This window comes from Catharus ustulatus, chromosome 28 (assembly GCF_009819885.2).
Source record: "Catharus ustulatus isolate bCatUst1 chromosome 28, bCatUst1.pri.v2, whole genome shotgun sequence".
In the NCBI taxonomy this organism is placed as follows: domain Eukaryota; kingdom Metazoa; phylum Chordata; class Aves; order Passeriformes; family Turdidae; genus Catharus; species Catharus ustulatus.
In genome coordinates, this window is record NC_046248.1 from 4,855,166 (window position 1) to 4,883,121 (window position 27,956).

At 60.7% G+C, this 27,956-nt stretch overlaps 2 protein-coding genes across 3 annotated transcripts; both read left to right on the forward strand.

Moving 5' to 3' along the window:
* Positions 1-7,802: 7,802 nt before the first annotated feature.
* Positions 7,803-12,938, forward strand: THY1 (Thy-1 cell surface antigen). Its single transcript, XM_033081731.1, has 4 exons — positions 7,803-7,908; positions 9,978-10,059; positions 10,171-10,506; positions 11,014-12,938. The coding sequence occupies exons 2-4, from the start codon at positions 10,023-10,025 to the stop codon at positions 11,124-11,126; spliced, it is 486 nt and encodes a 161-aa protein (XP_032937622.1). The 5' UTR covers positions 7,803-7,908; positions 9,978-10,022; the 3' UTR covers positions 11,127-12,938.
* A 3,941-nt stretch (positions 12,939-16,879) lies between these two features.
* On the forward strand, positions 16,880-27,654 carry USP2 (ubiquitin specific peptidase 2). 2 transcript variants are annotated; one of them, XM_033081729.2, is made up of 13 exons: positions 16,880-16,907; positions 17,768-18,507; positions 25,119-25,169; positions 25,435-25,558; positions 25,797-25,908; positions 25,989-26,099; positions 26,250-26,314; positions 26,405-26,508; positions 26,588-26,668; positions 26,784-26,862; positions 26,965-27,072; positions 27,254-27,374; positions 27,466-27,654. In XM_033081729.2, the coding sequence occupies exons 2-13, from the start codon at positions 17,809-17,811 to the stop codon at positions 27,551-27,553; spliced, it is 1,743 nt and encodes a 580-aa protein (XP_032937620.1). In that variant the 5' UTR covers positions 16,880-16,907; positions 17,768-17,808; the 3' UTR covers positions 27,554-27,654. The 2 variants fall into 2 exon arrangements, with proteins under 2 accessions (XP_032937620.1, XP_032937621.1); XM_033081730.2 differs by lacking the exons at positions 16,880-16,907; positions 17,768-18,507 and adding an exon at positions 22,327-22,644.
* The last annotated feature ends 302 nt before the right edge of the window (positions 27,655-27,956 follow it).

The window sequence follows — 27,956 nt, forward strand, 5'->3', positions numbered from 1 at the left end:
CTTGGTCCTTGGCCGGAGGCACTGCAGGGAGGCCCAGGCCTGGAGCTCTTGTCTCCTGCTCAGCTCTGGCAGGGCACCCACAGGCTGTGTGCACAGAGCTTGCTCCCCCTCCTGGCACCTTACGCCCCCCACCCTTAGGTGTTCCCTTGTCAGGTCAGTATGAGTGAGGCTGTGTGTGTGTGTCCCTTTGTCCCCTAGAAATAGAGGCAGAGTAGGTTAGAGCTGCCAGGAGGGAAAGAGGAGCTCTGTGCCTCAGCCAGGGGTGGCCTGGCAGAGCGCAGGCAGGGACAGGGCCCGGCCTGGCCCCTTGGTCCTGAGGACAGAGCCAAGCCGCTAAGTGGCAGCATGGGCACCGGGACCCGCCTGTAGCCAGGGCCTGGGTGTGTGCCTGTGCTGCGGGGCTGCCTGTCCTGCTGGCACCTGCTAGCGTGCCTGCTCTGCCTTCAGCGCAGGCAGCAGCTGTAGGCCCTGCAAACCGGGCTGCAGCCTATTTAGCTTGTTTGCCATGCCCAGCTTCATTTCCCCAGAGGGCCTCGCTGCCACCATTTCAAGGCCTTTGGCATTCGGTGCCCAGGTAAGACAGCCTGTGCTTGGGGACTTTGGTTGTGCGGTATTTGGGCGCAGGAGTTACTAAGTTCCATGTTTTACTTTTAGCTGATTAATTGTTTACTGTGTTTTTACTCTGCTCCTTTAGTCTTTCCATCCCTCTTTAGTAGGTTTTTGTCTTGGCTCTCGAGCTGTTTTTTGTTTGTAACATCAGTTTTAGTGAGGTTAAAACCTCATCTTTTCTTGTTTCTCTTATTTTTTCTTTTTTTTTCTTTTTCTAGGGACAGGAGCCTTTTCATCGGAGTTTTTTTGGTTTTTTGTCAATAAAATGCTTTTTCAATGTGTTTTGCAGTTTTTTTATGCTCTTTCCTCTCTTTTAAGCTTTTCAACTTGTCTCTTGTTGAACATTTTCCCCTGCTGCTGCACACTATGATGTCATGAGGTGTTCTTCTCATGTTTGCTCTACTGAATGCTGCTCTGTTACCATGTTTTGGTGTCCTGGTACTTGCTATTGCCCTGCTACAGGTTACTTCTAATGGGCAGATTTCTGTGAATTATCTGACAAGAGTGTGAGTGAGATGTAATCAGGTGCTGACTGGCAGGATCCCAAACCCCTTAGGTGTAAATGTTACACCAGCTGCTTTGCCACTTGCTTGAGCTTCTTCAGCCACAGGGAGACATTGCTTCCGTTAAATACAGACAGGTGTTAGCTCTTTGCATTGAGGACTTCAACATTATTAAACGTTTTTTGCTTTTTTTTTTATTCCTGGTGTTCTCAGCTATGGATTCCTCAGCAACAGGAGAGCAACCTCAGCAAAACCTGTTTTACTCTTGCCTGTTGTGCTTCTTGGCCAAACTTAAAGAATTCTCTGAGTGGCAGGGCCTCTATTTGCTGAGTTTTGTAGTGTAGATAATGGTAAGTAATTGATAGTGATAATAAATAATTAATGATAATGGATAATAAATAATAGCTCAGAGAGATGGGCTCTCACCAGCACAGTTCTTTGTGTGCCTGGGTAAGTACTGCACTGCTGTAAGTATGCACAATCCTGTTTTTTTCCCTTTCATTTCTAACTTTTTTCTAACATTGGAGTTCTCCTTTCTAGACTCAGTGCTTCTTTATGGCACTGCTGTCTATATCCACTTTCTCTCCTACACTAACATTTCCAAGCAGACTCTTGGCATGGATTGAACAAAGAGCATAGAATTTAAGGGTGTGTTTTTCTGTGGCAAAAATGCTCCCCTGGGATATGAAGTGACCCACTTGCCTTCCCTGAAGGTGACAGTACAAGGGATGTGGGATTTGGGCTCCCAGCTCTGCTTTGAGTGCCCAGACCCTTGTGACTTCTCCAACCTAAGCAGGAGTAGACAACAAGTAAGGGTTGAGCTGCCTGGGAAACTCCCAACCATCTCCCTCTACTGCGTTTGTCTGTTTGCCATTATGGACTGGGGGGAATCCTGAGTGCCCACGGCTGCACAGGAGGTCTGTGGCTGGAGGGCTGCTGCTGTTTGGGGTGTGATGCTCAGGTGGGCACAGCAGGGCTGGCTGAGTGCCTGGAAGAGCCACAGCTCGGGCTGTGGGCAGGGCAGGGCTGCTCCTCCTCTTCAGGCACTGAGCTGTGGCTGGGGCAGGAGGGCTCCTAGAGCAGGGGAAGCCCTTTCTCCCTCAGCCCTGCCCGTGTGCCATTGTCCCTGCTAACAATGGGGAGAGGAGGGAGCGCTGGAGCTGATGACACAAACCCCAGGGCAGGAGCAGCTGCTGGCTGCTCAAGGGCAGCTCTGTGTGTGCAGCTAGAGCCACTGCCCTGCCCGGGTCCAAACCAGGGCTCTGACAGCCTCAGGGTACGACTGAGCCCTGTGCAGTGCTGCTAAGGGGCAAAGCTGTCTGTGTTTATCATGGAATTGGGAGGGGTCACTGAGTCCCCACAGCACAGCCCCAGCAATCCCACCCTGGGCATCCCTGGGAGTGTCCAAGGGCTCCTGGAGCTCTGGCAGCCTTGGGGCTGTGACCATGCCCTGGGGAGCCTGGGCAGTGCCCAGCACCCACTTTTCCAAATATCTGACTTCAATCAACCCTGGCACAGCTCCAGCTTTTCCTTCACTTCCTATCCCTGGTCATCAAAGAGCAGAGATTGCTGCTGCCCCTCAAGAGGAAGTTGTAGGCTGTATTTAACTGTAGACTGTTTAAAAACTGCCTCTATCCAGATTTTTGGGCTCATGGAGACCCTGCAGGCAGCTGCTTCCTGTGGTTCCTTTCTGATGCTGTCCCTAGGAACCTGTGTGGTGAGAGTTAACCACCTTGGCCTAATGGTTCTCTCATAAATAAGGAATGCTTATAAACAGTCTATTCCTTAAGGCCCAGCAGATAGGAAGGGAATAATCAAGGAAGCTGTTTCTATTTTCTGTAACTTGAATTAGTCATCTCTCCTGAGACACAGGAGCTTGCCTGAGGATGGGCAGCAGAAATGCTGCTGTGCTCTGCACCTCTTTTTCTGTGCAGCACCTCCTGAGAAGCCCCTAGCAGCTTTTCCTTTGACATGGCTAAATTTCCCTAAAACAAAGGGGCTTGAGGTTTGTCTGGCAATCAGTTCCCTCTTGGGCTTCCAATGCTGCACATCCTCTGTGAGCCCCCCACAGCTCCTCCCCATTTTTAAGGGGGTGAGGGTGGTGCTGTCACAGCTGTTCAGGTGGCAGAGGGGTTTCACCATCTCAAGTGGCAGCTTCTCCCAGTTCCAACTCTGTCCATGTTCACTCCCCTCCGAAGAGCCTGTGGCATGTGGCACCTTGAAAAGAGCTTGGGCTACAGGCCCTGTCGCCTCTGACCCTGCAGGTAGGAAACAGGTGTGTGAACTGAGCCAGGAGTTACCTGCTGATCCTGCCCTGCTCAGCTGGCAGAGATCCTTCTCCTGCCCCCAGGGATGAGTCTCCCTCACAGCTCAGCAGAGATCAGGTTTGCAGGGCACGCTGTAGAAAGCAGCTCCCAAAAAAAAACGCAGCCCCTGCCAAGAACTAACAGGATGTGATGGGAGGCAGTGAGGAGGAGGCTGGAGCAGGCAGCCAAGCGCCCTTCCCACTCAGTCTGGAGAGCAGATGGAGCAAACTAAGAGCTGTCTACCTCAGTCAACCTCCTCTTCCAGGTTGAGCTGGCTCCCACAAGGATTGCCAAGACTTGCCAGGAGGTTTTGGTGACCTTGGCTTGGAGGCAGATGTAGTCACCCACTCCAGCTGGGTGTCAGGATGCAGGGACCATGGCTCTGCTCTGCTTGGGCAGGACAGCTCCACTGCTGGGCTCTTGTGTGGTGGATCCCAGCAGGCTGGGAAGGCAGCCGTGCAGTAGGGATGTGCTGGGGAGCATCCTGCATGTAATGAATGCTCAGTGCTGGCAGCCTCCCAGAGAAGCCCCCTGGACAACGTTGGCACTTTGGGGTACTCCTGCTTGTGAGCACAGAGCCAGGAGCTCTGAGGATACGGTGTGCAGGGAGGCCCAGAGGGAAGGGAGGGATGTTCCTGCTGGCAAGTGTGTCAGTGCAGGGCTGGAGCTGATTGCTCACAGGCACTCCTAGCCCTGAGCACTGCTAGAGATCTTCACTCTATGGGGTGTCTCTGCAGGACACAGGCACCAAGCAGGTACAGGCTACCCAGGCTGGGGCTCTGTGCCAGCCATCTCCTTTGCCAGGCTGCTGTGACCCCAGGCCAGTGCTGCAGCAGGAGTCCTGCCTGCCCCTGTTTTCCCTGGCTCTGTGCTGCCTGCAGGAAGCAGGGGAGGGAGCTCAGTCTCCTCCACCCTGTTCTGTGCAGCCCTGCCACAAAGCCCAGGGGCTTCATATCTGGGCCGTGCCACATTTAGCATCGGTGGGGCCTCGCTGGGCTCCCCAGAGCCTTTCTGTCCCTCCAATCAAGGGCACAGCTCTTCTGCAGCCTCCCTTCCTTGTCCCTCAAAGATGGGGTGGGAAAAGATGAGGAGTAAACCCTTTGCAGCCCTCCTTTCTGTGAGGCAGGTGAGCATCAGGCGCTCCTTGGGCTGTGATTTCTGCAGCTCCACCACTGGTTCCCTGATCCCTCCCTTACTCCTCCATGTTGCAGCTCCCCAGCTCTAATGGTCATGGTGAGGGTGCCAAGGGTCTGCCTCAGCTCCTGTTGTCCCATCTCATTACATCCCCCCTCCCTGTTATAAATTCACAGGAGTTTATGATCGCTGCAATGATTGCTTGCTGCTTTTTCTATTAATAAATAAACAGCTCTGGGTGTGCCGGGGAGTCACTGCTCAACGCCCGCTGCTCTGCATTAGTTCCACCTTTTTATTCAGTCTGAGTTCCCTTTTTCTCAGTATCCCTCTCCTTCCTTGTGTCCCTTGATTTCACATCCATGGCTGCCCTCTGCACAGGTGTTAGCTGTTGCTGGAGGGTTGTTTGCCCTCTTTCAGTGGTCTTTGGATGAAGGCTCAATCATCTTCCTCAGTGTCTTTTATAAAGAGTTGATAACTATAAACATGCAGAAAGTCAGCAAAAACTGTAGTTACTTGCTTAATATGATTTTCACAATTTGCTTATTTTCATTCTTTTACAAGCAACTTATAACCACAAGTTCCTTGTTTTTATACAAGCAAGCATAACCACAAACTGAACCACCCATTCTCATAAGCAAGCATTTCTCTTAAGCAAGCATTTTAGTGATTTCTTTCTTCCAAGCCTTATCTTTCCTAAAATTCATCTTTGTAATCATCCCAAGCACCTATTCCACTCATCACACGATATTTGCATGGCTTTGTTGTTGTTATTGCCTTGTAACATGGATCATACACACATTTTTCGTGCTCCCCAGCAACTGGCAGTGTAGGAGCCAATGGTTGCTGTGTGGGCATTGTTTTGAGCAGGGTGTGCTGCTGTGCTGTGATTCATGAGCTGGAGGGAAAGGGAGAAACTCTCCAGTTCCTGTGACTGGGATAGGCTGAGGGCAGGGCAGAGATGTTCTTCTTGGAAAGGAACATCTCTCTCCTAGAAAGGTGTCTCCTGCAGCAGGATGTCCTTGAGCAAGGCCAGGTTTGAATTGCTGCAGCATCACCAGACACCCGAGTCATGGTGTCCCTCAGAGCCTCTGCTCCCAGCCTGTGTCCTGCAGCTCCTGAGCTATGGGGAGCAGAGCATTTCCCCCCAGAGCAGAGAATTCCCCCCCACATGCCCTGGATTTCTCTCCAGCGAGGATTGGGGGCAGTTTGGCTGCTGTGACTCCCAGGGGCGCTGTTTGTGCCGGCTGGTCTGTCTGTCCTGCTGCATCCATTTGCTGCTGCTGCTGCTGTCTGCACTGCTGTGCTGCACTGTGCCTGTTTGGCTGCCTCCTTGTCCCTCTTGCTGCCTGTCTCCCTGATTGACAGCTGCCACTGCAAACACTGCCTGCCCCCTCTCCCCTGGTCCATCACTCTTAGGTTTTCTCTTCCCCACCCCTTTCCTCTGGCTGCTGTCCCTAGGCCTCTGCATTAGGTGTGACTTGGTGATTTTCTCTGGTTTATGGATAGCAGCCAGGCTGCAATCTGCAGCAAAAGGACTGTCCAGAGGGAAAGCCTCTGCAAGGAGCCCCCTGCAAATACCTGGGCAGGACAGTGGCTGCCAGCACTGCCCAGAAACTGCACACTCACCCCTGTCTCCTCAGCACGCAGCCAGAGACTGAAAGGAAGCCCAAATGTCTCTCAGGGGGACTTGGGCTGCTGCATGCCTCTAAAATCCAGTCATTGGAGCTTGAATTCCCTGGGTCCCTTTTGTGATAGCTGGGCTTGAGGGTGGGGATGTGGAGGATGGAAAGGACCTGTGTGTGTGGTTGCAGGTGCTGCCCCCATCACAGCTGTGTTTGGATGTAGACCTTGTGCTTGCAATTTTTTCCCCAACACCACTGCAGCATGCCTCGTGTCTGTCTCTCTGCCTTGCATCCATCTGCTCCCAGTCTGGGGATCTTTCTCTGTTGTTTTGCCATGCCTCTCCTCCCATCCATAGCCAGCCCTGCCAGCCTGAGCCATCCTCAGCCAGCAGTGTGATGTGTCATTGTGCTGCCACACTGCCTTCAGTGCCCTACTGCCACAAGGGTCAGGCCTTTACCCTTCTCATGGCAGCACACTGGGACCCTGCTGAACACTCCCAGGGCACCACAGGCCCCCTGGCCAGCTTGGGGGACTGTCCCTGTTTGGGCCAGCACACCTGCAGCCCCTGCAGTGAGCAAGCAGCCAGAGCCAAGCTTCTGTAGAATTAGCAAAACCCCCTGTGCACAGCCAGCTTGCAAAACCTCAGCACTCGAGTGTCACCTGGGATCGAGTTCTGCTAGAGAAGAACACCACATTTATATCAACTTTCCCAGTGTCAGCCCTTTTAGCAGAGCCCAACCAGGGCTGTGGGCAGGGCAGCCCATCCTGTGATACCTCTGGACCCAATTTCCCAGGGGGAACAGCTCCCTGATGCTGCCCTCCTCTGCTGTCATGACCTTGCCGAAGAGCAGGGAACAGGTCTTGTCCCAGGCTGCTTTCTGCACCCAAAGCCATTGTGCCTGTGTAGAAACAGCTCTGCTTCTCCCCTTCCCAACTGAGCTGAAGGGAGCCTGGGGGGATCAAAACCTTGGTGTGTCCTCGTTGTCACCAGACCTGGGCCTAAAGGTGCAGGTCTGTGTCCAGTGGCATCACAGACAGAGCCTGTGGATGTGACACACGGGGAGCCAGGGCTTAGTGCTGGATTTGGCAGTGCTGGGGTAGCAGCTGGACTCCATGGTATTCAAGGTTTTTCCCAAAGTAAATGAGTGTGTGATTCTTCAATTCAGCTGAGTGTGCTGCCATTCCCACAGTGATTTCCCACATGGAGGAGACCACACAGCCCTTTGGTGACTGGGTGCAGAGTGGCCTCTCCGAGCACCTGAGCTGAACTCATCTGCTGTCAGAGGCTCATACCTGCCCCCTCCTCAGCAAAGCCCACACCGAGCTCCTTTTCCCCTTCCCAACCATCCTCCTTTCCCACAAAAACACCTCCCACGCTGCCGGGAACGATGAGGGCTGACAGCTCTTCCGCAAAATGATGTTCCCATGGCAATGGCGATGTGTCGCCCTTCCAGGGCAAACATAAGGGGGGCGAACGGCACCTTCCGCATCACTGCGCGCCCCTTGTCCGGGGCGGGGGCGTCCGAGTCCCGCAGAGGCAGGGCCCCCCCGCACCGCCCCCCGCCGCAGGGCCGGGGGCCGAGCCTCAGTGACGCCTCCCGGTCCCCATTCGCTGGGTCCGCCCGCCCAGCCCTGCCCAGACTGCGGGAGCGCCTCGCCCACAGCCCGGCGGGCAGCCCCGGACAGCGCCGGCAGCCCCGCAGGCAGCGGGCAGCACCGGACAGCGCCCGCAGGTAGGCACCGAGCGCCCCGCACGCTCCGGGGGCTCCGGGCACTGCGCGGGATGCGGGGAGGGTCGGTGTGGAGCTGGCACCGCGAGCATCTCGCCCCTCGCCCGGGGGATGCTCGGCTGGGCGATGATGAGGAGGAGGAGGAGGGGATGGGCTCCGCTGCTCGCCCCCGGTGCGGTGCCCCCCACGCGGGGCTCGGGACTGCGGCATTCCCGGTGGGCGCGCCCGCGCCGCAGCCGCGCTCCCGCTGCGCGCTGCTGCAGGGGGGGAGCTCGCCCACCCACCGAGAGCCCTCCTGCTCCTCTCGAGGCTCGCCCCATCGCTCTTCCCTGCGCACCGCGTCCCCGTTTTGCTGGCAGCCATCCCCCCACCCCCGGTACAGCATTTCCCCCAGCGCACCAGGCTGGCTCTGCGCGCCCCCGTCCCCATCCCCGCGGTGGGCGCAGGGGGTCGGTACCGCCGTGCTGTGACCCCGAGCACCTGGGATCTTTGCCCTGTATGAGCTGGAGCCCCTCGAATGTCACCGTTCCCCTGAGCCCTGTCCCTACGCCAAACCCCTGGGATCATGCAGGAATCACAGTTACATGGCTTGCGCTGCTCCCAGCGCTGCTGACAGGAGAAGAGGGGTCTGAGGGCTGTCAGCACAGAAAATCTGAGTGTTGGGGCGCATAGATGGGAGGATGACCCCTCTCTGGGGGCTTTTTTGCACTGATTTTCTGGAGGAAAGCCAGGCTATGACCTAGATAGTGCCCCTCATCCAAAAATGAGGAGGTTGGTGCTGAGAAATGACAAAGCAATGAACGAGGGGACAGTTTCCAGAGATTCAAGCATTTAGCCCCTTGGCAGTCCCTTGGTTGACAAAATCAAACAGAAGGGAATTTTTCTTCCTGGCCAGGGTTTAGGGTTTTGGATAAAGAGATTTTTCAGAGCTTCAGGGTGATCAAATGGGTTTGGTATTTCCTCTTAGAACGTTATATGAAAACCCCAAAAACTGCTAAATAGAAAAATGCAGCTGGCTGTGGTGCAGGCAATTCCTAGCTCTTCCCTGGCTGCTTTGCCAGGCTCAGAGGGAGCAAACTGAGGGTCTGTTGTCCCCTCTGCCAGCCTGGAGTCACTGAGGGCTGGTTTATCAGCTCCCCCCCTTGGAGCTGGCCCCACATGGCCAGCCTGGAGGGCTGGCTGCAGGGTGCCTGGTGTGTCCTTCAGCCCGGCAGCTCCCTCGCTGCTCCCCCACCCTGTCCCTCCATTCCGCATGTCTGCGGCTGGATTCCCCACGCGGCTGCTTGGCCAGGCTGCAAACCCTTAATTCATTCCTTGTGGCTGCATTGGGCCAGCTGGAATCAGCAGCCCTGGTGTTTGGATGGCACATCACGGGCCCCTTACCCGCACACTCAGCCTGGAGAGAGACAGGCACCGGGCAGCGACCCAGAGCGTGGATGCTGCCACCCAAACCCCTTCCACCCCGTGGCCAGGCAGGCTGAGCTCAGCTCCTGGAGCCTTCATGCCATCCTTCAGCGGTCTTGGCTCCCTGTCCAGCTGCTGTGTCCCTTTTCCTCGCTGCTCTTGGCCCTTTTCCCTCACTGCATCGCAATGACTCATCCTTGCTGAGCTCACCCGCTGGAGCCGCGGCAGGACTGGCAGGGCGGGCGCCCACCAGCCCCAAGAGAGGGTCCCTCACCTGGCAGCCCCCTCACTGTGAGCCACAGAGCTCTGGTCAAGGTGTGCAGGCACTGGGGTGCAGCCTGGTTTCACCTGTCCAAACCTTGGCTGGCCATGGGGCAGAAGGGGGAGGAGGCAGGACATGCAGGCCTTGCTGTGGCTCTGGCCACGCTCATTAAATGTCTGCTGGGAGCATCTGGACAGGGAAAACAAAGTGGGGATGGGGATGAGCTGAGGTGATGCTGGGCAGACACACAGTGCCTGATTCCCCAGCTGGGTGCAGTCAATCAGACACTGGTGAGGAGGAGCAGACTCTAGAACATTTTTTCTGCAAGAAGGGCTGCCTGAACCACTGAGTGCCCACATCCATGGGGCAGGGGCCTGGCTAACTGCTTCTCTCTCCTCCTGCCCAGGTTCTCCTCTCAGAGACAGCCCCCACTGGGCACCTCAGCAGCGAGATGAACCCCACCGTGGGCATCGCTGTCATCCTGACAGGTACATCCCTCCCTGCTCCCTGCTCCCTGCTCGGCCCAGAGCAGCCTGGAGGCTGCCTGGGCATCCCCAGAGCTCGCTGTTCCCTGCCCAACCTCTTCCTGCCTCTCCCAGTCCTCCAGGCTGCCCACTGCCAGATGATCAAGGACCTGAGTGCCTGCCTGCTGGGCCAGAACCTGCGTGTGGACTGTCGCTATGAGAACAAAACCGACAACCCCCTGACCTACGAGTTCAGCATCACCAAGGACAACAGGAAGCACGTCATCCACAGCACCATCAGCGTCTCCGAGAACATCTACCGCAGCCGAGCCAACGTCACCATGCACAAGAACCTGGTGTGCCTCCACCTGCAGAGCTTCACCACCAGCGATGAGGGCGTCTACATGTGCGAGCTGAAGGCCACCAACGACTACACCGGCAACCAGTCAAGGAACATCACTGTCATCAAAGGTGAGACAGGCAGTGGCACCTGGCCTCGGCCCTCCCCACCTGCTCCTTGGTTTGGCAGGATCTGTGGTGTCCCCAGATCCTCCCGGAGCTCCAGAACTGTGTCCCATAAATTACACACCCTTCAGGTTTGCTTCATCCCTACCCCATCTCACACTGCTTTTCCTGCCTCTCTTGGGTCCTCAGGCACATTGCCTAAATATCCTCCCATAGAGAGGACAGTGGGGATCCTCCACACCTACATCCCACAGGAACAGTCCTCCAGATGCAGAGTCCTGGTGCCCATCCACTTGGTACCTCAGTCAGGCTCAGACAGGGTTCTCAGGGTCCCAAAAAATCTTTGCTACTATAGATTGGGAGGGAAACAGGCCAGGATGGGATGTGCTGCATTTCTGTGACAGAGCAAAGGCAAGAAGCTGTGTTCAGTACATTAGAACACCCCTCCTGAGCCCCTTTCCTGAGGGATTTCATTGCCTCCCTTCTCTCCCTCCCCATTCCTTCTCCTCACAGACAAACTGGAGAAATGCGCCGGCTTCAGCCTCTTGATCCAGAACACCTCGTGGCTCCTGCTGCTCCTCCTTTCCCTGCCTCTCCTGCAAGCCGTGGACTTCGTGTCCCTGTGAAAGGCCAAGCACTCACACACACACACAGAGCTCGCACACACACGCACGCACACACCGAGCACCCCAGCACCCCGCCTTCCTCGCAGCCCCTGGAAAGAGAAGCTGAAGCGTCTGGAAGCTGTGACACCTCTCTGTGTTATCTCTATTTAGCCGTATATCTAACGCTAAGCAGCGCCCCGTGCCATCCCACGCACACACGCCCCGCTCCGAAGCATGGTGGCTCTGCTAGGCAGCGTTGCTTCTCCCGTGGCGCCTCCTTGCTCTGTAGGCTGGCTGGTTTGCTTGTGCTGGGAGCACTGGAGGCCTCAGCCTCGCTTGTCCCGTCCCTTTAACTCTTTTTTGCCTGTTCTCAACTGGGGAGAGACAGCTGGATCGGCAGGTAAGAGAGAGGGGTGATGCGAGAGCATGCAGAGGGTGCCCGTGGTGGGTGCTGGTCCGTGGTCCCTGGAGGTGACAGGGCTGTCTGCCATCCAGGTGACTGATTCCTCACCCTGCTCCTCTCACCCTGAGCTGCCACGGCTGGGAGAGGGCACAAAATGATTCCTGAATCGTTGAACAGGGCATGCTGCTGGGCCTGGCAGGCTGGGAGGAGAAGGGGAGCAGCTCTAGGAGACACCATGAACACCCTCCTGCCTCCTTAGGGCTCCTCTGGGGTCCTGGGAACGGGCTCAGTGCTAATCTGCTTCGGCAACAAGTTTTTCCTCATCTGTTTATTACAGCTGAGCTGGAAGTGGGGCTCCTCCAGCCACCATCTGGTACCTTGGGCTGCCAGAGCCAGAGACAGCACTCGCTCTCCCCGGGGACCAGCCCTTAGCTGTGACGAGAGAATTGCTGCCAGCACCAGTGGAGGCAAGCAGAGCCTCTCTGAGCTAGCCACAGCCCCACTGCCCTCCCCAGGGCCCTCAGAGCTGCACCCAGGCTGGCTGGTGGAGAGGGGCTTCCCCTCTGGGAGTGTGACCCCAGGGACTCCTCTGCACTGGCACCTTGTCATCCCTAAGGGAACATCTGGGGACCCCAGTCCTTCCTCATGGAGAGGCAGAGCAGTCTTCCTCAAATCCCACCGTGCTCCTGGGAGGAGCCCGTGTGCCCCCTCCCTTCTCCCTCCTCCCTTTCAGCATTTCCCTGTCTCCCCTTAAGAGCAGCAAAGGACCCAAGTGCAGCCCACACCTCGGTGAGGCCAGGATGGTGCCAGGGGCTGGCGAGAGCAGGGACAGAGATGGCCAGCACAGCTCAGATCTGCCAGCCCAGGGCTGCCCAGATGCCCACGGGACCCCGAGGAGCCTCGCCCAGGGGAGGGCACAGGGAAAGGAAGAGGCAGGCAGGAGCATCCAGGTGCATGGGGTGAACCCCAGCTGTGCTACCCGTGCAGCCCGGGCTGTGCCACCACGGCTGAGAGCAATACACAGCAGCTGCTCCCCACTCCTTGCTCTTCTCCAGAGCTGCTTCCTACCCCCGTGCCCGTCCCCTGCCCATCCCTGCCTGCTTGCTTGCTGTCTAGTGCTGCTGAGGCCGTGCCCAGCTGAGGCCTGGCTGTGCCCAGCTCCCTGGGCGTGCTGGTGAGCGCCGGGGCGGGCGCAGAGCCCAGCGGCAGAGCGCGGACACGGCTCGAGTCTCATTTTTTTGTGAACATTTGTAGTTGTTTCCACAGCTTGTCGTCAAAGAAATTCTGTTAAGGGAAAAGGAAAAAAAAAAAAAAAAAAGGAAAAAAAAAGAACCCTATGAAAAGCAACAACAACAACAAAAAAACAACCTTATCATCCAGGAGTGTTCCTCTGTCTGCACAATAAAACCCTACCTAGGTTGTGTGTTGGAGCCATGGGCGCCCGTGTGTGTGGCACTGGGGACAGGGGTTTGTGTGGGGCTGGGCTCCAGGACCCTGCTGAGGGGTGCAGTCCCCCAGGCAGCCCCTCTGGGCCTCCAGGACCCTGCTGAGGGGTGCAGCCCCCCTGTGCCTCCAGCACCCCACTGCCTGTGGGAGAGAAGCAGGCAGATGGGGAAAACTCAACTTTCCTGGGCAAACAACCCTCTCCTGCCCACCTGCACCCAGAGCCTTTGTCCCCATGCCCATCCCTGTCCCTAAACCCCCGGGTCCATCCCAGAGCCCACCTACTGCCCACGGTGGTGGCAGGGGGGCAAAGCAGGGGACCAGATCTGGTCCTGGCCCATCCATCCTGCGTGGAGGGAATTGCCAGGGATGGGAGTGGGGCTGGGTGTGCACATGTCCCAAAGCTCCTGTGCCTGTCACCCCAGGCTGCTGCTGGAGCTGCCTGGGGATCTGCCAAGGGCTCCCCTGTCCTCTGGAGCAGCCATACCCTGCCCTGCCCAGGGTCAGGATGCCAGCCTGGACCCTGCCACCACCCCCTAACACCATTGGTGACCCTGTGCCACCTCCCAGAGCGACGCCCCGACGCGTCCCTCCCTGCTGCAGGGCTGGAGGCAGCCAGGAGGGAGGGAGCGAGATGCCAGCCTAATTACATCCCTCCGCAGTGTCCTGGCAGGTGCTCGCTGAGTCACGGCCTCGCAGGTGCCGTACCCTGGGCGGGCCAGGCGTCCCCGAGCGCTGTCCCCATGGACCCACTGCCCACCTTTGCTGAAGGTTTAGGGGGTTCTCCTCCCAAACAGGGCAAACCCCATCTCCTCTCCTCACCCTGATGCTCTCCTCCAGTTCTTGCTGGCAGCCACGACCACCCCTTTTTTGTGCCTCCCTGCCCTCCACACACCAAGCTGTGTACTCCTCCCTTAACTCTCCCTATATCCTTTCCCTCCTGGACCTCGGCTTCCCTCCCCAAATCCCTCCCTTCCTCACCTTACCCTCAATCCTCCTTCTCCATCCCCACAGCCCCCACAGCCTCCCCTTGCCCTGGACCACCAGCCCCCCCCGAGTTCACGTCCCCTTTAAGCCTCCCCAGGCTGGAATGCGAGAGGAGCATTTCAGCGCCCTGTGAGGTCAGATAAAGACACTATATTTATCTGCCTGGTAACCTGAGCCCTGAATTTCTGCCGTGGTGTTTTTACGTGGCCCCACAGCCCTCGGGCTCGGCCCCCTTTGGCCACTGCGCTCCCTCCCAGGGTGGAGGGGCTGAGCTGGGGGTGTCCTGTCCTGTCCCCTGCGAAGGGCTCGGCTGCTGCCCATCCACATCGCCCATCTCCGGTGCCCGAGGAGGCAGGATCGGTCCCGAGGGCATCGCCAAATGCCAGGCTGGTCACCCCACATGCCCTGAGCCACATGCAGGTGAGTGCAGGGGGGACACCGCCCCGGGGAGGGGGACACGGAGACAAACAGAACTGTCCCATTCTTCCTTCAGCCGGATAAAACCACGGGGGACAGGGAGAAGGTTCGGAGTTCACACCAAATCCTGGCTTTGAGCCTCCCTCCCCAGCACCCTCCTCATCCCCCAGCGTGGGCAGAGCTGCCTGCCCGAGGGTCCCTTCTTCTTTTTGCCACCCACGGACCTCAGGGCAGTAACTCATGCCCTGGGTCTTACGTCGGGGTCCCCTGTGGGTTTGGGGTTTTGCTGCCTGGGGGGAGCAGTGCCCAGCAGGTTCTGGGGATGTGTCAGCAGCATGGAGCGAGCCCAGGGCGATGAGTCCCGGCCATGTGCTGTGAGCTCGGAGGGTTCTCAGCCCAGGACAGGCAGGGGAAGGGCCCTGGCCAGGCTGGTCCCGGCTGGATGAGTCACCTTGGGCAGGGCCTGTCATTTTGGGGAGTGGGAGTGCTGGGGGGCAGCGCAGGGACAGAGGCACTGCAGTCCCCATCTGTCAACAAGGGTGATCCCAGTCCCTCACAGGGAACAAACATCTTGTGGCACATTCCCCCCAGGGCTGCTCGGGGTCACCATTCCTCCGAGGGAAATGGATACCTGGAGGGATTCGGTGCCTTGTTTCCCTTGGGGAATGGGCTGGAGGCTGTCCCGCCCTGCTGGCACGCTCAGCTGGACACAGAGCCCTCAAACCGCAAACCAGTCCTACTCTGGAGCGTGCAAAGTGCCTCACACAGGGTCCCCTCTCTGCCTCCACCACTGCAGAGTCCCGGGAGCTCCCACGTAAGCTCCAGGCTGGGACATTGTGTCTCAGGGGACAGGGGACACAGCTCAGAGCCTGCGTAAGCGAGAAGCAGCTGTGCTGTGACACCTTGGATGGAGCCAGCGCTGTGTAAACTGAGCTGAGCCCGCTCTGGGGCTCTGTGGGCACCGAGGGGGACAGCTGCCACCGGGCACGGGCAGGACAGAGGGGACAGCTGCCACCGGGCACGGGCAGGACAGAGGGGACAGAGCAGAGGTTCTGCTTTTCTGCCTCCAGAGTGAAGGTGTTGCCTCCTCACTGTGAGCAGGGCAGGACTGTCCAGCATCCTGAGCAGCCCCATGGTGTCCCATCCCCTATGGTGGCACTGCTCCTGCCCGGCCTCGTGAGCGCAGACCGGACATTCCTGTGCCTCAGCTTCGCCTGACACCCCGGGAGGATGATGAGGGTGCAGGAGGAGGCCTGAGTCAGCCGTGCCGGCCCCAGGGCTTTGCCAGGCAGCAGGAAAGCTCAGCACAATGACGGCTAGGGAGGGGCCAGGCAGCCCAGGAAGCGCTGGGAGGAACCGGGGTTTTCTCACACCCCCTCAGCTCCTCTGGCTCCTGGCACGCTCCGCTCTCCACCGCCCTGGGGTCCGCTCGGATGTGACATGGGGACTTGGAAGCACAGGCAAGCCTGGCAGATGTGACATTCCTCCATGGTAAGGCCTCTCTTCCCAAGGAATGGGGTCGGTCCCTTGTCTGCTCCTGACCCTGCATCCCTCCATCGGCTCCTCCACATCCCCAGGGCAGGTGCTGCCCTGTCCTGCTGCCAGGAGCACCTGCTGCCCTCCTGCTCCCAAACCGGTGCTCTGCTGGTGCTGCTGATGCCAGGACAGAGCGTGGGCACCTGGCAGGGAACGATGGCGTGGGGCTGTCCTGGCACTGTCCCAAGCCAAGATCATCTCTGCTGGCGAGGAGGTGGGGAGCAGGGGCATCCCTGTGCCAGGCTGCTCCGTGCCCCAGCAGGGCAGGCAGCCAGGCATGTGCTCCCTGCGAGCCCAGGGGCTCCGTCACTCCCGTCCTGGCACTCGAGTGCCAGTCCTTTGGCTGGGGTCCCACTCCTTCTGAGCGAACTCCCTGCTGCCCATGTCAAATCCTGACTGGCAAAGCCACGCTCCTGGTGAGGGTGGCCGCAGCCAGGCTGGGAAGAGCCGGGTGTTTCGTTTGGCAGCAGATTATTCACCCTTCAGCCTCCGTCCCCAAACAGGTCTGTGCGCTCCACCTCGCTGCTGCTCGTAAATATTTCCCTCTCCGCTGTGGGATGCTGCTCCCTGGGCAGCAACAACAGCGGCAAAGCCAGGCTGCCAGCCAGGAGCCCACGGGGGCTGGCTGCTGTCTCTCACCTGCCTCTCCTAAAAGCATTCCTGGGGTGTTTCCACACTGAGCCTCCTGCGGGCTGTGTCCCCCCAGGGCCAGGCAGGCAGTGACCCGTGGTGGCTCCAGCAGGATCCAGTGACTGTCCCCAAGCCCGGGTCCACCCTCGGTGCTGTTCAAGGGACGGCCAGGCACAAGCTCCTGGCTTGGACCTGGGCCAGAGCCCGCCCAGGCTGGGCTGGGAAAAGCCTTTGAATCAGGGTCATCTCCCGGGTGACTGGAGACTCTCGGAGCCACATGAGCCACTGTCCTGCCAGGGAAGGGACAGCAGTCACCCCGGGCAGAGGAGCAGAGCAGCTCGGCTGGGGTCCTGCGTGCCCCAGTGCCACCCACAGCCCCAGGACAGGTAGGGATCCAGCTGTCAGCCTGCCAGCATGGGTGCTGAGGGGAAACTCTGCCCCAGCTCCTGCCAGCCCGTGTTTGGGGACCGCTGGCTGCCACACTGCCCTGTCCCTGCTCCGGGCTGGCTCTGTCTGTGCTCTGGGGACCTCTGTCCCTGTCTCTGTGTGCTCCTCTCCTGCCCTGTGTGGCAGCCACCAGTTCTCTGTGGGGACTGAGTGCTGGCTCTGCCTGGCTGGCAGGGGCATGGCTACCACCTCACCACGAGAACCATTTGAGCCAATTCTCGGCTTCAATTACTAATGGGGGCTCACAGGGAACAGCCATGGCAGGGAGACGGGAAAGCTGCTCAGATGCTGACTTTGCCTCAGTTTCCCTGTCACTGAAATGCCAGCCCTTGCCAAGCCCCTGTGAGTAACCAGGGGAAGGTGCTGGGCTGGCTGGATCAGTCCATCTCACCCGCCTGTCTCAGCCAGAGCTGGGCCTGAGCATCGTCCTGTGACCAGACCACTGCCTCCCACCTGGAGGAGGCACTGGGGACATCTCTCCAGCCCCAAGAGTGGGACAGCAGGGATGCCAGGCTGGGGCAGAGGTGACTGTGGGGATGTTGGGTGCATCTGCCTGTGCCCTGGAGCTCCCTTTGTGTGGTGTGAGGTGCCTGGGGGCGCAGGGGTGGCAGTGCCAGCCGGGTCCTGCTGTCCCAGACTCTCTGTGAAGGCTGGCAGGAGTCATGGCCACACTGTGACCACGGATCCCCTGTGTGTCCCAGGATCTCCAGGAGAGGCAGGAGCTGCTGGGTGGGAGCTGCTGGGTGTCCCGTGCTGACCAGGGCCTGTGGAAGCTGATCCTTGTGCTCTTCCCTTGCAGCCGATCCCTCCAGGACAGCCTGCTGACCCCCAGCCTGCAGCATGTCCCAGCTCTCCTCCACCCTGAAGCGATACGTGGATTCCTCCCGCTACGCCGAGACCACCTACAGCAAAGTGCCCAGCGGCTACAGCTCCTACAGCTCCTATGGCTCCAGCCTGTCCACAGCCTACGCAGACAGCGACAAAATCGGCTTCAAGGCCAGCTACCTGCCGTCCCCTCGCTACCACCACGCCGGGGGGCTGTCCCCCACCAGCGGCTATGACAGCAGCCGGCTGTACCCCGACCCCAGCATCCGCCTGAGCCCCTCGTACATCCGCACGCAGCCGCGGCCGCCCGGCGCCGGGCTCAGCGGAGGTGCCTGCTACCCCTACAGTGGCTCCCCCAGCAGCCCCACGGGCTACCTGCCCTCCTCAGCACCCCTCAGCCGCCACAAATCCATCAGCCACTCGGACCTGGCGCGGGAGTTCTCGGGGCTGCACACCTCAGACAGCGCCTACCTGCCCGCGGCCGGCGCGCTCAGCGCCCGCAGCAACCTGCAGGGCCTCTATCAGGCTGCCACTCACTCCGAGTATGTCCGTGGCTACCTGGAGAGCTACGGGAGGAAAAGCCACCACAGCAGCCTCTCCACCGGTCACCTCAGCCCCTCTCAGGCCACCCTGCCACCCTCAGGCACCCGCTGTGCCAGCCAGCCCTGCGAGAGGAGCGATGATCCCTGCGACGTGTCCGCCCAGGACCCCACGGTATGAGGGGCTGGCTGGGGGTGGGGGACACACCTGTGCTGGGGGGTATTTGGGCTGAGCTGAGAAGCCTGAGGCACCCACACTGTGCCTGGGAACCTGAGTGTGCTGCTCTGTGCTTCATTTTCTGCGTGTGACCCTGTGAGATGCCCTTGCTGGCGCAGCAGTCCCGGCTGGAGCTGCTGAGGCAGCCGTGTGCGGGCGGGCAGGTGTCCTCTGAGGGGCTGTGCCTCCCCAAGACAGCAGGATCAGCCTGTGCCCAGGATTGTGCCCGCTGCACTTTCTGCATGCATGTGACAGCAGGTGATGGCTCTGGCCCCGTGTGGGGCTGACGAGGATTTCCTGCTGCCTCATCCCAGATAGGGAAGGTGACATGAGCAGCCTGGGCACTCATCCTGCTGGGACAGCTGGTTTGTCTGGTGCTGCCTCTGCCACAGTGACTCGGTGCCCAGCTGCCAGTCAGTTTTCTGGTCCCCAGTGATGCCAGCTCCCTGGCACCATTCACTGCTGCCAGTTTGGGGCCCTGTGCCCCAGCCTGTGTGGCAGCAGGGGTTTCCCCACGGCAGGGTGCTCTGGGCAGCACCACATGGGTTGGCAGGTACCCACTGTCCCAAATCCCCATCGGTGCTGCAGCGTCCCCAGAGCCCCAGCCCGGGCCAGGAGCAGGCACACACACACAGCCCGTGCAGGGGAGCAGCCTGGTAATTTTCCACTCAGGTTTCCTTCCAAGATCTGGCCAGGCTCTGCCTGCATTGTCTCCCGCTGTCTTTCCAGTCACCCTCCATTCACCCATGGTCTGACCTGCCCTTTGCTTCCCTGCATCTCTGTCCCACTGTCATCGCCAAACCCCGAGGGCAAGTCCAGTCCTGCTTGCAGGGAAGCAGAAAAGAATCCCCCAGATTTTTTTCCCTTTGAAGCCAATGCCCCCAAACCCCTCCCTGTGCCCCTTCCCCAGTGCTTTCCCCCACAGAACTACCTTGGGCAGTGCCCTGCCGTGGTGTGGGACCCCCTGTGCCCACCTGTCTCAAGAGGGAGCAGGCTGGGGAGTCGGGGGAGTGGAGGATCAGCGCTGTGGAAGGGAATTCCTGCCTCCCCCTCCCACACCAGGCCCTGGTGGGGGGGACTGAGGGGGGAATCCAGCGGCTGCTGCAGGTCTCTCACAAAATCCCACACGGCCACTGCAGGGTCCACACTGTGGTGTGGGTGGGGTGCCAGCCTGCTCTCATGGGATGCCCGTGGGGCAGCAGGGGCTGTGTGAGTCCCAAAACACAGCCCTGTGGTCTGCACGTGATCGCAGCCTGGGCTGACGGGTGCCAAAGGTGGCACAGGGCGCTGGGACAGACACCCATGCCAGGGCAGGCAGGGTCAGTGACACTGGTTTAGGTTTCCTCGATGCTTTGATGGGCACAGCTGCTATTTTCCACTGCTGTGGTTTATTCCCTGCCTTTCCCAAGCGAATGTCCCGATTGTGACCCAGACTTGGGTGCCTGCGGCGGTGCCAGGTGCCGGAAACAAGCGCAGGCTGCAGCCCCGGAGCTGCCATCGGTTCTGCCCCATTGCCCAGCCCCGAGGGCAGTGTCAGCAGCACCCGCTCCTGACGCAGCCAGGCGACAGCAGGGCTGCCCCATGCCTCCTCCCTTCCCTTTTTCCACTGCCACCTCCTGCCTCCGTGCCACAGAAACCATCCAGAGGGGTTTGCAGCCAGCAGTGAGGGTGTCTCTGTGTGTCCCTACCCTCACCATCACTTCGTGCCTCAGTTTACCACCCCGTGGGCAAAGGGAGCTGTGTGATGGTGTGCTTTCAGCCTGTGGAGCTGTGCTGGCTCCCGAGAAGGGCCGTCTGGAGGGGGGCAGGACTGGAGCTGTGCCGGCCCATTAACCACTCTGGGTGTACATAGGGTCAGAAGGCCAGGGCCACCCACAAAACTGCCGGCAGCTCTCCGCAGTCCCATCCTGAGCAGCTGACGTCCCTGGCCCGCAGCCAGTGCTGGCTGGCCCTGCCTGCTGCCACGGTGCCAACCGGGCCTGTGGCAACCTCTGCCCGCGGCAGAAGGTCACCGCTGCAGAGGGGCCAGCTGAGGCCAGGCACCTGGCTCCGGGTGGTGCCATCCCACCAGTGGGGTGTCCCCTTGTCTCTCCTGCTCCAGCCTCGCCCTCAGAGCCTGTGTGCTGCTCTCTGGCTGGAGGGGAATTCAGGTGCTCGATGTCACCAGGGCACAAGGTTCAACACGGGATGTGGCTGAACCGCCCTCTTGCCATGGAACCGGCTGGGCCAGCACAGTGCATGCCCACGGGGAGAGCTGTCCCAGCTCCCTGCCAGCACTCAGGGCTGGCTGTGCCCCAGTGCCCGTCCTGCCCCACAGTGCCCATCCGTGCCAGATTTTGGGGAGCTGTGGCACAGGCTGTGCCCCTGGGCATGGCATGGCAGGGCAGGAGGGCGGTGGGGCGTGTGCCCCGGCGCGCACACCGTGTCCCCGTGTGTGTATGGCGTACACAGCACGGGGTGTGTACATGTACACACATGTGAGCACGCGCAGGCCGCGATTACGACAGGGCCGCCTGTTGTGATGCAAAAGAAACCTGGCCCTGCAGATGAATAACGCTGCAAGATGCCTCCTCAGATATTTTTTGCTGGTGCCAAAAATAGTCTCCCTCCCTTCCTCCCTCCCATCCCCAGCCAGCCCCTCCGCTGGCTGTGCCGAGCTCTGCTCCACAGGGAAGCTGCATCTGCAGCCATCAGGATTCAGCAGCCTCTGGATGGGGGTGTTTGGGGGCTCCACAGGAGGAAAGGAGGTTCTGCTTAGAGCCCTCTCCGTGAGGCTGGAGGCTGTGGCTCTGTCAGAGCAGCCCAGCCGCGCTCCCTGCCCTGGCTGCCCGTGGAAATTTCCCTGAGCAGGCAGAGGAACACCTGGGCACGCACAGCAGGCGCAGGGCTCCGGCTCGTCCTGCCGCGGTCAGAGGGGTGAAGCAGCAGGAGACGCAGGACTAGGACGCAGGACAGCCGGGCTGGGCTCCCTGCCAGTCTCCGCATCTGCCCTTGCTGCAGGAGAAGAGCTGGAGCCCAGCCCGTGCCGTGCCTCAGTTTACCGAGGGGAGACACCAGGTGGGGTCTTTGCTCCACGCAGGAATTGCGGGGAGTTTTTCCCCAGCGCAAGGCACTGAAATATCCTCTGAGCTCGGCGCTAATGCATCCCCCAAAGAGGGGGGTTCTCCCAAAATGTCACTGCCTGGGGACCTGGCGCTAGCACTGCCGGAAAGGCACATGCCCGAGAACCCCACAACCCTGTCTGGCAGCCCGCAGCCCCTCTCTGCGTACAGGCACCCACATGCTGTGGGGCTGTCCCACTTTTACCAAGGCAGTTTTGGCGAGTAACCCCCAGGTGGGGAGCCCCGCTCGCTGCCCAGTGCCTGCCCGGAGCACAGCGAGCCCGGGGCCGCACAGCCGGTGCCACCAGCGCCGGGCACGCCGAGCTGGGAGCCCGGGACAGCACTGGGGAGGCACTGGGGAGGCACTGGGGAGGCACTGGGAGGGCACTGGGGAGGCACTGGGGAGCACTGGGAGACAAGCGCTCCTCCCCGCGGTGCCCGCACGGTGCCGGTGTCGGGGTGCCCCGCTGACAGCGATGCCGAGGGGGCATCTCCGCATCCCCCCGGAGTTCCGGAGCGTGTCCCCGGGGCACATCCGCCCCTCGCGGGCCCCCCTGGCTCCGGGCGCGCTGTACCACGCGGTGCGCGGGGGCTGGCCGTCACCGAGCCGTCACCGAGCCGTCACCGAGCCCGGCTGCCGCCTCTCCACCCATTTGATGTCAGAGCCGCTCAGGTGCCGTCAGCCCCGCAGCCGGCACCGCTCCGGCCCCGCACGCCCGGCACGGGGGGCTCGCTCCTCGCTGTATAGCCCGGCTGTAGCCAGCCCTGGGCGAGGGCAGCCCGGCCGGTGTCCCCCGGCACCCCGCTGCCCGCGGCTGCTCCCCGCTGTCCTGCGGTGCCCGCCGGGGCCACCATGAGGGATTCCTACACGGTGACGCTGCCCGAGGAGCCCCCCGCGCTCCCCGACCTTCACAAGGACCTGCGGCCCCGCGCCTCCATGCCGGGGTCCCTGCTGGTCTCCACTTTCGTCGGGCTCGTCCTCAACAAGACCAAGGTAGGAGATGCCCGCAGCCCCCATCCCCCGGCTCGGGGGCAGAGCAGGGGGCACCCCCTGCCCTCCCTGGGGAGCGAGCAGTACCCTGTGCCATCCCCCGTGCCCGAGATGCGGAGCTTTGGGGTGGGCGCTGTCCCCGCTGCCCGTGGGGACGGCGTGTCCCGGTGTCGCACAGGATGGCAGGGAGCAGGTGAACCGCACGTGTCGGGACACCCGGGTTCCTCTGCCAGCCCTGCCCTTGCGGTGACCTTGGCCAGGTCCCCCTGTCCCACCACAAGGAAGGGTCTGCCGGCCACGCCGAGCCCCTTGGCAGTGTCACCGGAGTGAACTTGGCTGTCCCCAAGAGCCACAGTGCCGGGACAGATCTCTCCTGCAGGGATGGCAGAGCAAGGGGCAAGGAGGGCAGGGTCTGGGTACTTATGTAAGTCTGGCTGCTCTGCTTCTCCTGCTGCCCCAGCACGCTGCTGGCATGCGGACCTGCACGGGGCAGGACGGTCAGGATCTTGTCCCTTGTCCCCATCGCCTGTCCCTTGTCCCCGTCCTGCGGTGCAGCCTCGGGGAGTCCCCAGCCGCGCCGCGTGAGCCAGCTCTCCTTCACCGCCTCTGAGCATGTCGTGTCCTAGATAAAGCCCTGTACGGGAGAGGGGGATTAGCTGGAGTTGAGTCACCCAGGGGAGGGAAATCCAGAGGGGGAAATAACACCTCGGTGCACACAGGGCTTGTGCCATGCTGGGGGAGCACCTGGCACCCCCTCCTCAGCTCCAGCCCTCCCCTGGGGTTGTTCCAGGCCCTGGGAGGACAGCCTGGCACCTGGCTGTAGGGGAATGCAGGATCTGTGGGGAGCTTTGCACCCACATGGGCAGGACTGGCCGGTCCCTCCTGGCACACGGCGGGAGCTGCCTGACCAGGACAACTGGACAAGCACGTCCTGGTGGGGATGGCTGGGGCAGCTCCCGGGGGTTGCTGCTCACCCCTGGCACCGTGACCTGCCCTGGGGTAGTGGTGGGGACACGAGCAGGAGGGCCTTGGTGTTCAGATGCTCCAAGGGATGGATGTACATTGCTGGGACACAGGCCCACCTCTCCTGCCGCCATCTGCTCAGGGAGCAGAGCCAGGCCAGCTCCTCCAGCTGTGGCATGGCACTGACCTGTCCCATCCTGCTGGCACCCTGTGCCCAGCTGAGCCTGCCCCAGCCCAGGAAGGCTCCAGGCAGTTGCCTGGCCCTTTGGGACAGCACTGACGGCCACAGGCAGGGACACCCCTGAGCTCTGGGCACTGCAGGGGCACCCAGTGGCACAGAGGGCAGCTGGTCAGTCTGGCAGAGCCCCGTGTGCCCACACGGGGTGCCCGGGTCGCCGCTGGTGCCGGTCCCTGCCGCGGTGGGTGATGGCTGCGCCGTCGCTAAGGAGCACGTGTAACTGGATCTGGGTTATTTTGGGCTGCTGTCAGGGCTGGGTGCTCAGCACCTCCCACACACACACCAGCTGCTGCTATTTCGGAGCTGCTGGGCCCCCTCCCCTCCTCTCGCCTCCTCTCCTCCTCCTCAAGCCTGAGGTGGGCAGCTGGGGCGTTTGTCTAAGGATCCTCAAGTCCTGGGCATCTGGGGGAGCATCAGCAGCAGTGTGACCCTGCAGGCCCTGTCAGACCCTCACCCTGCTCTGGGGAGGCTCATCCTGCTGCTGCCCTATGCAGGGCTGGGAGCAGGACCCCTGGGCTCCCACCAGTGCCCCCCTCCAGCATCCTGTCCTGCGTGCTGGGAGAGGGGTGGTGGCACCCCTAAACCCCTCTGTGCTCTCAAAGAGCAAAGAGTGATGATGCTTCCCAACCCCAGCGTCCAGCTGCCCATGCCCATCTTTGCTTTTCCCAGCTCTGGGAGCACCTGGAGCACCTGGAATTGCCACCCCATGGCACAGGTGCAGCGAGTGGCTGGGAAGGACCACTGGGCACGCAGCCCTGTTCCCTGAGCTGGCTGTCACAGGGCTGGGCTTGCACTTTCCCAGGTGGACTTTATCCCGCAAAGCAGTTGTGCCAAAGTCTGGGCTGAGCTTGTGCAGGGTGTCCTGGAGGGGATGGACCTGCAGTGAGCCAGAAGAGAACAGAGAGGCAGTGACAGGGGACTGGGCTCCCCCTGCAGCGTGGGGTAGCACGGGGCTCTGCCATGCCCCAGTGTCCCCAGAAAAGGCAGCCTGGGCTTCTGGCCTGACCTGCAATCCAGGGCATGGGGCAAAAGTGTTGCCAGGCAGGGAGAACTTTGAGCCCTGTGCATTGTCCTGGGTAAGCAGGACGGGGCAGGCCAGCCATGGTTTGTCACCTGAGAGCTGCTGGCTCTGCCCATGATGTCACAGCGGGATGGGGCCTCAGCTTGCTCCTGAGGGTCTGCTCCACGGGCAGGTCTGTGGCACCATGGCCTCGCTGGGCTGCCCACAGGCATGGCCAGCCTGCCACCCTCCAAGCCCTCTCCCCTCTCTCTGCAGAGCTCCAAGGCCGTGCAGGGGCTGACCGGCCTGCGGAACCTCGGCAACACGGTGAGTGTGTCCCCAGGCTCCTGGCTCACACCAGGCACATCTGTGGGGCAGAGGGAGCCTTGTTCCTTCACCTCACCCCCAACACCCACTCCCTCATCCTGGCAGCTCCCTGCACCCTTCTCCCATGGTGCTGCCTGAGGAAGAGCATCCCCTGCTCCTCAGAGCTTCATCCCCATCCTGTGCCCAACCAGCCCCGGTGTCCCCCTGCCACGGCCTGCCTCCCTCTGCTTCCCGTTGCCATGGTTTTCTCTTCTGCCTCCCCCAGTGCTTCATGAACTCCATCCTGCAGTGCCTGAGCAACACCAAGGAGCTGCGGGATTACTGCCTGCAGAACCAGTACCTGCGGGACCTCAACAACAACAGCCGCATGCGCACGGCGCTCATGTCAGGTACCTGCCCATCCCCGGCCCCTGGCGGCTGCGGGGGCTTCCCTGCAGCAATTCCTGCAGCACACCCCTGCAGCACATCCCCCCATGCTGTGGGACCCCCACCCAGAGCTCGGTGCTCCTCCTTGGGCTGCCCAGCCAGTGGAGGAACAGGCCCTGAGAGCCCAGAGCGTGGCCCTGAGCTGTCCCCTTGGGGCGTGGCAGTGCCACCTCTGCTGCTGACCTGCCTGTGTACCTGCAGAGTTTGCAAAGCTCATCCAGCTGCTCTGGACCTCATCTCCCAACGAGAGCGTGAGCCCCTCCGAGTTCAAGACGCAGATCCAGAGATACGCCCCACGCTTCGTCGGCTACAAGTAAGGGGGGGGTGGGTGCAGGGTGGTGGGGGGAGCTGAGCCCCCTGCAGCCTCTCACTGGCCATGCCCGTGTCTTGCAGCCAGCAGGATGCTCAGGAATTCCTGCGGTTCCTGCTGGACGGGCTGCACAGCGAGGTGAACCGTGTGCTGGTGCGGCCCCGCGCCAGCACCGACACCCTGGATCACCTCCCGTAAGTGCTGGCACTGCACAGCCCCACAAGAGTTCACTGCCCGCCAGGCCAGCCCAGGGGCAGTGATCACATGGGTCCCTCTGGGCTGGATCACGGGGCTGGTGTCCTCCAGGCCGTGCTCAGTGCCCTGCTGTGTCCCCATCCTTGCAGTGACGACGAGAAGAGCCGGCAGATGTGGAGGAGGTACCAGGAGAGGGAGGACAGCCGCATCAGTGGTGAGCAGGGCTGGGGCAAGGGAGGACAGGGCTGGGCTGGGAGTGGGTGAGGAACCAGGGGTCTCACCCTGCTCTGTCCCACCCCACCAGATCTCTTCGTTGGGCAGCTGAAGAGTTCTCTGACCTGCAGCGAGTGCGGCTACTGCTCCACAGCCTTCGACCCTTTCTGGGACCTGTCCCTGCCCATCCCCAAGGTGAGGGAACCCCAATGATCCCTGTGCCACACTCCCTGTGCCACACTCCTTGTCCCTAATCATCCCTCTACTCCCACAGAAAGGCTACGGGGAGGTGACGCTCATGGATTGCCTCCGGCTCTTCACCAAAGAGGATGTGCTGGATGGGGATGAGAAACCGGTACGGGACAGGGGGGCTCCCTGGGGCAGCCTGGGCCCCTTCCCCTCTGTGCTTGTGTTGCCAGGACTGTGGGCATTGCCCTCACCCTCATGCTTGTGCTGTTTGCCTCCTGCAGACGTGTTGTCGCTGCAAAGCCAGGACAAGGTGCACAAAAAAATTCAGCATCCAGAAGTTCCCCAAGATCCTGGTGCTTCGTATCCTTTGGGACAGGGACAGGGACAGGGGATGTTGTGGGGGTGAGATGGGTTATTGCAGGCTCCCTTTTGTCCCTTTGGCTCCTTGACGTGACCCTCCAGACCTGAAGCGCTTCTCCGAGGCCAGGATACGAAGCAGCAAACTCACCACGTTCGTCAACTTCCCGCTGAAGGACCTGGACCTCCGGGAATTGGCCTCACAGAGCTGCAGTGAGTCCAACCCCTGCATGCCTCTAATCCCAGCCCTGAGCTCCTGGTGCCTCCTGGGCTCTTCGTGTCCCCAGATGGTGGGGGCAGAGATGTGAGGGGTGGGGGGCACAGAATCCAGGCTGCTGGAGCTGCTGGCTCTTTGTGGGGCAGCAGGGCTGAGCAGCTCCCCTGCTCCTCACAGACCACGCCGTTTACAACCTCTACGCCGTCTCCAACCACTCGGGCACCACCATGGGGGGACACTACACAGCCTACTGCAAGAGCCCTGTGTCCAGCGAGTGGCACAGCTTCAACGACTCCCGGTGAGCCTGGGGTGGGAGCGGCGAGCAGGGACCCCCTGCTCAGAGCATCCCATCCCTGCTGCTCACAGCTCTCCTCCTCCCTCCTGTGCAGTGTCACGCCGATGTCCTCGAGCCACGTGCGCAGCAGTGATGCCTACCTGCTCTTCTACGAGCTGGCCAGCCCATCCTCCCGCATGTAGCCAGCCCTGCCTCCCTGGGGACCCCCTGTGCCACCCCTCAGAGCCGGCTCCGCTGGGCTTCGGGCACTCGGCCCCCCCAGAGCAAGAGGGAGGCCAAGAGGAGACACCCCCGAGGTGGCTGCAGAGGGAGGCTGGGGACAGCCAGGAGCAGAGCCCGGGCAAGGAGATCCCAGCTCCCAACTGAGGAGGGGCTTGTGACAGGACAGGGCTCAGGATCCCAGCTCCCAACCGAGGAGGGACTTGTGACAGGACAGGGCTCAGGCAGCTCAGGCACCTTCTGATTGCTGGCATTTGGTTTTTGTTTCCTTTTTTTTTGCCTTTTTTTCCTTTCTTTTTTCTTTTTTTTTTTTTCTTTTTGTTTTTCTTCTTTTTTCTTTTCTTTTTCCTTCTTTTTTTTTTCTAT

What these genes read in the sequence shown, in the direction of transcription:
- THY1 (XM_033081731.1), top strand. Translation starts at nt 10,023, where the DNA reads ATGAACCCCACCGTGGGCATCGCTGTCATCCTGACAG. An exon ending in CATCGCTGTCATCCTGACAG is followed by an intron (nt 10,060 to 10,170) that starts GTACATCCCTCC and finishes TGCCTCTCCCAG; the next exon opens with TCCTCCAGGCTGCCCACTGC. An exon ending in GAACATCACTGTCATCAAAG is followed by an intron (nt 10,507 to 11,013) that starts GTGAGACAGGCA and finishes TTCTCCTCACAG; the next exon opens with ACAAACTGGAGAAATGCGCC.
- USP2 (XM_033081729.2), top strand. Translation starts at nt 17,809, where the DNA reads ATGTCCCAGCTCTCCTCCACCCTGAAGCGATACGTGGATTCCTCCCGC. An exon ending in GGAGGACAGCCGCATCAGTG is followed by an intron (nt 26,315 to 26,404) that starts GTGAGCAGGGCT and finishes CCACCCCACCAG; the next exon opens with ATCTCTTCGTTGGGCAGCTG. An exon ending in ATTGGCCTCACAGAGCTGCA is followed by an intron (nt 27,073 to 27,253) that starts GTGAGTCCAACC and finishes TGCTCCTCACAG; the next exon opens with ACCACGCCGTTTACAACCTC.